The following is an 8,575-nucleotide window of genomic DNA, read 5'->3' as shown; positions in this document are numbered from 1 at the left end:
GTAGAAAAGGTTAGTGTAAAACGAAGGTTAATAAAAAGTGTCTTATTTTTTGTAAAATAGCGTTTTCAGACGTAGGTTTTCGGTAAAATATTTGTTCCTTCCATTTGAAACGGTGAAGAAGAAAATATAAATTTAATTTTTATATTTTTTCTAAAAACAAATATTTAAAAAAAGCGACGATCACGTGATGTCATGAACTAATCTATTGTTAACTAACAAACGATCTTTGTACTTGTTTGTTTGTTTAACTTATCTGACAGCCCGCGTGACGTCACCTCTTACACCTTGTCTCTCTGATCATGACGTCACAAGAACTGATTGTCGCGTCATAACAATAGAAAAATGAAGACACGCGTCGTAGTTCTTGACATCTTTTCTTTTTCTTTTTTTTTCAAATACAAAACAATCTTTTAGAATTTATTAAAAATAGTTCAAAACTAAATTGCAAGGCGATAGATTGAGTTTTACTTTGAATTTAATTGAATTAGAAATTAAGAGTTTTAAAATAAATTTGGTAAATTTAAGAATGTTCCAAATGTTTGTTGTTATGTTGATATTAATTCCTGAATTAACTTCAAGTTTGGGTAAGCTTTTGGTCACTTCTTTATATTTTAACTTACTTTAAAATATACAGTAGATCATAGAATTATTGTCTTGATGTTTGATTGACAGATGTAACGTCATCAGACGATGACGTATGCGTGTCCCAGGACGTCGTGTACCAGATAGGGGAGAGGTGGAACCCAAATGTTCAAGGTTTTGGGTTGATGGTTTGCATGGTTTGTTTATGTAAGAAGGTAAGTAAAAATATAAAAACTTTTATTTTTTTATGTTTACTTAAGAGGATAGGTTTTTGAGATTTTTTAAGCAAGGATGTGCTGTTGTGAGGTATTTGAGCTATCCGTAAACGCCGGGCTCAAGGGCAAATGGTACGGCCTAAATCCAAGTTCCTTTTTTCAATTTTTCTAATTATAATGAAGCTTGGTAGACAATATTTATTCATATGTATGTGTCCAATTTATTGGCAAATATTGGTTAATAGTTGCGACTATATTACGACAATTAAAATGCCTTCCGTAAGGGGATATTGACTAGAGTGTGTGATAATGATTAAAGTTTTAATATTTTTCAGACGGCTACGGTTTCTTGTAAAAGCGTTCAATGCCCGACTGTTACAAAATGTCAAAATCCAAAAAGAATTCCCGGGAAATGTTGCCCGGTCTGTCCGACCCACCACTCGATGGCGCCAATGAGCGTTTCATTTCAATCGAAATTTCCATTCGGCGAAGATTACGAGGAAAACCAAATCGCCGGTTCCGCTAGAGTGATTTCGTCACGTGACAGGGTATTTGGGTCACGTGGTAACATTGGCGCGGGAATAAATCCAAGTGTTGCCCCCAAAATTGAACAACAATGTACGAAGAATTTTATTAGTTGGCAACATGGCGAATTTTTTCCAAATCCTGATGGTTTCAGGGTTGCCAAACAATTAAATAAATGTTCGTTGTGTGTTTGCTTGGTAAGTTGAAAAACGTAATTAATTTAATTTAATCATTTTTTAATTAGTACTTCTTAATAATTCTCGCCTATTTAAAACATTTACTATTTTTTTTTGATTTCAGAAAGGTGAAATCTATTGTCGAATTAAACAATGTCCTAAAATAACTTGTTTAAACCCAACAAGACCAACATCGGGGGATTGTTGCCCACAATGCCGGAAAGTTGAACCTAGCATCCCACAGATCGGGTCAAACTTGAGGTCCGAATCGACCAGCGAACCGGATCACTTTGTTAACTCTAATATGGGTTCAACTTCGGGGGCCGAATCGACTAATAGACAAGATAATCTCCAAAATGTTCTTCTTCCATTTATCACGGACACAATTGATGTAAATCGACCGGAAAATTCTCACAAAATTCCCGTAAACTTGAATCCAACTGAAGCCATCAAAGAAAAGGCGGAGCTTAAAAGCTGTCAATCAGGATCGATGACGTATGCTCATGGTGACGTATGGTTGCCATCGTTACCTCAGATTCGGGACCGATCCTGCATCGAGTGCAATTGTGACGTAAGAATACGTATTTGAATATTAATTAAAATATTACATATTTTGAAATAAATAACCCTTTTTTGTTTTTAGAACGGAAAAGTAAAATGTAAAATCCCAAAATGTCCGAAAACTTTTCCATGTCGTTCCCCCGTGACGTCATCAAACAAATGTTGCAAGGTTTGCCCGAGTGACGTCATTTTAACTCCACCAATTAAAAATCAAGAAATTCAATCAATCAAAACTGTACAAAATCCGACAACAAAATCAGTAGAAACTGCGACACCTTGTGTTGATTCTGGTCCTAAAATTTTTCGATTTATTAAAAGCAATGACGTCATTAATCAAAGTTTAAGTTTGATGGCGAATAACAATGATGACGTCAGTAATCTTGTGCTAGCGATTCGATTAACTAAATTATCGACAAGAGTTTACAACTGGACAGTTAATAAAGGTAAAAAATAAATTTTACTTACTATTATTTGGTTAATTTTTGGATATATCTTTATCCTCGATGTGGAAAAGTCAAATGCGCGACTTAAACATAGAGTAACATCAGTTACTTCGACCCAGTCTTGGGTTGCCTGTGGCAGTTTGGGATATTATAGATTATAATTGCCCGGTAATTATGCTGCTGATTAAGTGTTGGCTCAGCAGGAGTTCATACCATTTAGAGCGCCTTACTCAAGGGCGCTACAGCATGAGATCAGTGGGGATTGAACTCACGACATCATGTTGTGTAACAAGTGTTCTATTTGGTCAAAAGTTTTTGATTTTTTAAATAAATTGTTTTTATTCTAGATACGAAACAACGACAAGTAATAACAATGCGACCAAATATTTTTCGAAGATATGAGGAAAGCAACGAAAAATTTGGGAAATTCGTATTAATTGGAAACACTACAAAAAGTAATTATTAAATTATTATATGTCTTAAAATTGAACATTTTTTAAACAAGTTTTTTTTTTTTTAGAACAACTTGAAATATTTGCTCGAAAAGAAAAACGTTGGAGTCGAACCTGCCGAAGAGATTGTGAACGAAGAATTAATCGGATTATGACGTCATTAAAACTTACTCCTCCTTCCCAGTCATGCGTGACAGCGTGACGTCATTAAGATTTTATTTTAAATATAAATGGCATTGTGACGTCATTAATGTTAAATTATTAGGAAAGCTAAAGCGGTTTAACGATGACGTCACAGAGTGTTGGACGTTCAAAGTTTTGTTGCTTGTTTCGTCATAGTTACACGCCCACGTGACGTCATTTTAATTAACATGACGTTAAATTAATTTTGTTCCATTTCGATTAAAAATACACTTTATACAAAAAATTAAAAAAGTTTTTTATGTAGTTTATATAAAAGTTTACAAATTCCTGTTAATAGCTTAAGTTATAACAATCACACTTTATTTATTTAAACCCTAAATATACTTCGGATATTAGTATTACTCTATTAAGATATATGTCCGGTATAGTTTAATAATAACTTAAACTTTATGATTATAATGCAGGTATTTTAATGATATGTACTTCACTGTAATAATATTGATTAAAACATACATGCAAAATAATAATCATGTTGTGAGTGGATTTGAAACAGTGTGTATTGGTTGATAGGACAGGAAATTCTGATTTATAAACCGTACAATATTAAGTTTAAATTTTTAGCTAAAAAAATGTAATTTTAGAAATGAAATATCAATAGTAACCGAACACGTGGTAGTTTGAAAAGTTTATTTATATTTAAAGTTATTTGGTTATGATTTATAGAACGATGTTAAGGTGTAACATAACGTATGGGCGAGGCTATAACTTAAAGGCATATACACTGTAAGATTACCTACTTTTATATATACGTTAAAGATACAAAAAAAATAAAATTTTAGGTAACAAATGATTATCGAATTTTTTTCGGTGTATTTAAAATAAGTTTAAGAATTTATTTTGATTCTAAAGGTTTTAACTTAAAGGGCAGATATTGTAAGATTATATACTTTTACGTACAAGTTAAAATTACAAAAAATAGCAATTTAAGTCAGTAAGTATTATCAATTTATTTGGATCGATTTAGAATGTGTTTATGCTTTAATTTTAAGGTCAAATAAATTAAACAATCACAGCATTCTAAGTATTATGGATTTTAAATACAGTTAAACAATAACAATATTCTAAGAAACGTACAAGGCTCTTTTAAGCCTAAATATTTTTATTCGGCCTTAAGCGAATAATACAGACGTTGAATTGGTTTCTTATTTAGGCTTTTGTGTATGTGCCGCACGCGCTATGTTAAAACAGTGAACCACCCTAGATTGTAAATGTAATTTCCTTTTATATGGTTTTCCTGCATTCAATTATGCATGCAGTTTAGATGGTTGAAATATAGGGATAGTAGGACAATACTGGAAGGAAATAGCATAAAAGGGCAAATCATATATTAATAAAAACAGATTTTAAAATAGATTGCAATAAGGCAATGGTTAAAAATAGTTTTTATATTAGACCAGTCTTTAGATGCTTGTTTGTTTGTTCTATTTTTCTGATCTTATTATGATAACACTTAGCGAGGCAATATCGCGATATTTAAAGTTTAAGAGAAATTTTAAGAGTACTTGAGATTTAAGCACTTTAGACTTGTTTTAATAAAATTTCGTGGTTTTAGGATTTTTAGAATTTTATCGTGGTACAAAGTTCCTTTATCTGTAAGGCGACATAAACGATATAACTCTTACTGAGCCAATACTTGCAGATTAAATATGGGGCAATTATCATTTACATCATCCCAAAATGCCAAAGGCAACTCGAAGCTGGGTTGGGGTAACAGTTGTTACTTAACGCTTGGTTGTGCAGCCGACCCTCCCACATTAAAGATTAATAATTAATAAAAAATTTTTTTAGAAAACTACAAATTTTTATTTAACTAAAAATTTTGCCCCAAAATGAACCTCAAAAAAGATATTAACCGGAACTCAGTCGACCGTGACACTTACTACAAACAAGAAATCCAACAAAAGTTTATCCTCAGAGCACAGCAGCATCGAAAATCGATTCAGAACAGCATCGGTCGCCGGGTCTCAAGAACCTTTGGGTCGTCTCGCCTTCTTTCGTCGATTCTAGACTCTCTGTCGTTCGACGAAAAAGATGATTCGGTGTTTCTCTCGAACGCGTATGACGACGCGATGCAGCAGACAAAGGGTATAGTTCGAGATTTCGTTTGTTACCGAATAAAAAGAAGCGGGCATGGAAGTAGGGTAACTGTGACGAAATATCCGCCTGCAACTAACCAAGGGTTGTCAAATAAAATTTTAAATATTGGTGAGTGAAATTTTTTTAATTTGTTGGTAATGGAAAATTATAAAAACTATTTGCAAATAGTTATACTAAAAGTAGAAGTTAAAATTTAAAATACTTTTACAACAGTTGTAATTTCTTTATATAGAATATTATATTATAAGCTATTTTAGTCAGCTTTATAAGAACAAAGCCTTTTAAACTTTCGACTTCTGTTGAATACAATAGATCTAAAATAATCGATAAATAGTTTTACGCAGAAGATTACGATTTTTTTTGAAATTTATATCAATTTCGATAGCGAAATGTCATGATATTCTTGATATTTCGATTTTGCAAAATTGACATTTTATAAATACGATACTTATCAAGATCTGACATTTGAATTGATATATTTCTATTTATGTTTATTCTACTTTCAGTCCATGTGTCAATTAATAAATGTCAGATCAGGAATAAATATTTAAATAAGTTTAAATGTTAAACTTCTTTAAATCGATTTTTAAAGGCCAATCTTAGGATATATTTACAATATAGACTTCTACAATGTTAGCTTATTAAAATATAAACAAGTTAAACCGGTTTTGTTTGTTGGAAATTAACTTTAATTTAAGCCGTAGAATATGTCGATAATCTGAAATATTCGCTAATGTCTTGTATCGGAAATTGAAGGTGGTTTCGCCTAAGGCAAAGTAAACACAATAACATAAGAATATAAAATGAATAAGGTTAGGATATTGATATTACACATGTAAACATTATTTTAAGTTATATATAAAAATAAAAAATAATAACGCTTTATTTTAGACTATACCGTTTATTATACGTTTTATTTATATACTGATAATAAAAACAAAACTTTATATTTTTATTACCCAATTTACTCCTAAAGTTTCGTAAGTTAATAGTTTATCAAAATATTTATTTTTTGTTTCGGTTTCCAATGCGGTTTAAAACAATAACAAGAATGTAAAGTAAGCTTAAAATGTGTAATAAATATAACACGTTGTTTATTAGCATCAATCTTGTTAGGATATACATATACGTTGTTATCAGTAGTTTAAATATTGGTTTAAAATTTAATTAGTTTCCAAGGGACGCTAGCCCACTGAAGAATTTAAAATCAAACCTGATATTTTGGGCTTACTGTTAGTATAAATAAACCATAAACCATGTACTTTAACGCTTGATGCTTTTACACTTATGTAGAGGATTGAAAGAGGTTTATAAGCTTGGGAAACTACATGAATATATTAACACTTACAACTTTAATTAAATTTTTATTTTAGGTCATTCGTTTGAATCAATATACCCGAATCTCTATCGAAACCTTTCGCGTCAACTCGGTTACATTTTCGACTCCGAGGCCACCTTGCGGCGTCTTTTTTTTAGGATTTCAACTCACATAATTGGGACTGATACAGATCATTACACATGGGGCAGGGTGTTAGCTATTTTGTGTGTATCTGGTGCCATGGCAGTTGACTGTTTAATGCAAGTTCGTTAAAATCCCTATTTTTATAATAAAGTATCTAAATTAAACAAACCAATTAATTAATAAAATAAAGTTATTTTAGGCAAATTATTAAGAAATATAATATTTACATAACTTCGAATATACATCTAAAAAAATTTTCAAATAAATATTAATTAATTTTTTATTTAATTTTTTATTAATATTTTTTATGTTTTAACCAGGGTCACACGGAATTAGTTGAATCAGTTATTAAAATAACGAGTGATTATATTTCGGAATATGTCCTGGATTGGATCATGCAGAAGGGAGGCTGGGTAAATAAAAATAGAAAAATAATTGTTTTTTTTTTCTACAAAACTTAAATTTTTAAAAAAAGTTTTAATTTTTTTTAGTCTGCCCTCCCCGAGCACTTTCGTACCCCTCCCAATGACGTCACCTGCTTTGGGGAATTCCCGAATATTTATTATTTTTCTTTTTTCGCTATGTTCAGCGTTCTACTGTTTTGTGCTGGTGTCCTTAAATCACGATTGGTTATATAGTGACGTCATTATATGATAAGGTCATTAAATTGGCGTCTAAGAATGACGTCATAATTTGTTCAAATGTTTATGACGTAAAACTTTGTCTTTATGACGTCAAAAAAAAATTTTTTTTTTTTGTTTATTTTATAGTATTTTTGTGATATTTTCTGTATTTCATTATGGTCCCAATTTTAAAATGACGTCATCAAATCTACTGTGTCTCAATGACGTCACAAAAGTCACTGTGAGGTACAAATAGTTAAAAAAAACTTTAGAGCGGTACTTGTTATTTTGAAATTTATGTTTCTTTAAATTTGAGTTTTAAAGTTAAATACCATCCAATAAAAAAACAATCCTTTAAACTGTTATATGTTAATTAAATTAAAATAAAAATTTAGATTCATAGAATAGAGGTACGAAAAATGATTTGAAACATGTAAAGTTAAAGTCGCAAATTTAAGATTTGCAAAAAACTAGACATAACGCAAGTGTTTATCTTAAAATAAGAAAAATAAATGTCATATCAAGGTTTAATTTAAAAAAGGAATTATTATAGAAAAATGTGTAACTTTTTTACTTAAATATAAACTCAGAAAACGCCGAAAATTTTTGGACAAAATCTTTTCTAAAAAGCAAAAATTTCGCTTTATGCAAAAAACGTTTTTTTGTGCGCATCACTGGTTCTTGCAATTTCGTTTTTTTTTTCTATTTTTAACCGAGGAATGTCAAGAAACACGTGTTTAAACTGTTTAAGATAGGAGTATAACAGCATGGTGCATTAAAATGCAGATAATGTTATATATAATTCAACAATCAAATGAAAAAGTTAACAGTTTAGAAGTTTTAAAACTAAATTTATAAGTTTTAGAGTATGAATGACCCACTTTTAAAGTGATCGGTTTGTTTATGACCTAGATATATTTTTACAGAAAAAAAAGTATTTTAGTCATAATCTTTATTATAAGATCAGTGGTGTTTTTAAACAGTTAATAAAATAAAAATCTAGCATTCAATTTTAAACTTAACATTTGCATTTAAAAGTAGAATTATACTGAGTTAAATTTCTATACTTTATTGTTGGCAATCAATTTAAATCAATTCAGTTTTGTATTTGTTTTTTATTGGTTTCGTTTCCTGTTTTAATAATCTTTAAAACATGTTTTTCCAATTGTAGGTAAATATAAAGAAACCTTGGTTAATTTAAATTTTATTTCAAAAATAAAGTTAACAAAAAAGTT

The 8,575-nt window shown here is 30.2% G+C and overlaps 2 protein-coding genes across 2 annotated transcripts; both read left to right on the top strand.

The window, feature by feature from the left end:
* Positions 1-526: 526 nt before the first annotated feature.
* On the top strand, positions 527-3,453 carry LOC145749714 (chordin-like protein 1). The gene is made up of 7 exons (XM_082565552.1): positions 527-584; positions 673-797; positions 1,133-1,519; positions 1,623-2,069; positions 2,142-2,502; positions 2,850-2,957; positions 3,023-3,453. Exons 1-7 carry the CDS (start codon positions 527-529, stop codon positions 3,154-3,156), a joined length of 1,620 nt encoding a protein of 539 aa, XP_082421678.1. The 3' UTR covers positions 3,157-3,453.
* A 1,506-nt stretch (positions 3,454-4,959) lies between these two features.
* Positions 4,960-7,664, top strand: LOC145751004 (bcl-2-related ovarian killer protein homolog B-like). The gene is made up of 4 exons (XM_082567072.1): positions 4,960-5,363; positions 6,629-6,837; positions 7,038-7,130; positions 7,209-7,664. The coding sequence occupies exons 1-4, from the start codon at positions 4,988-4,990 to the stop codon at positions 7,353-7,355; spliced, it is 825 nt and encodes a 274-aa protein (XP_082423198.1). The 5' UTR covers positions 4,960-4,987; the 3' UTR covers positions 7,356-7,664.
* The last annotated feature ends 911 nt before the right edge of the window (positions 7,665-8,575 follow it).

The sequence above is a fragment of the Corella eumyota genome, chromosome 4 (assembly GCF_963082875.1).
Source record: "Corella eumyota chromosome 4, kaCorEumy4.1, whole genome shotgun sequence".
NCBI lineage: Eukaryota > Metazoa > Chordata > Ascidiacea > Phlebobranchia > Corellidae > Corella > Corella eumyota.
Note: the sequence above shows the minus strand (reverse complement) of the source record. Positions and strands in the feature narration are given on the sequence as shown.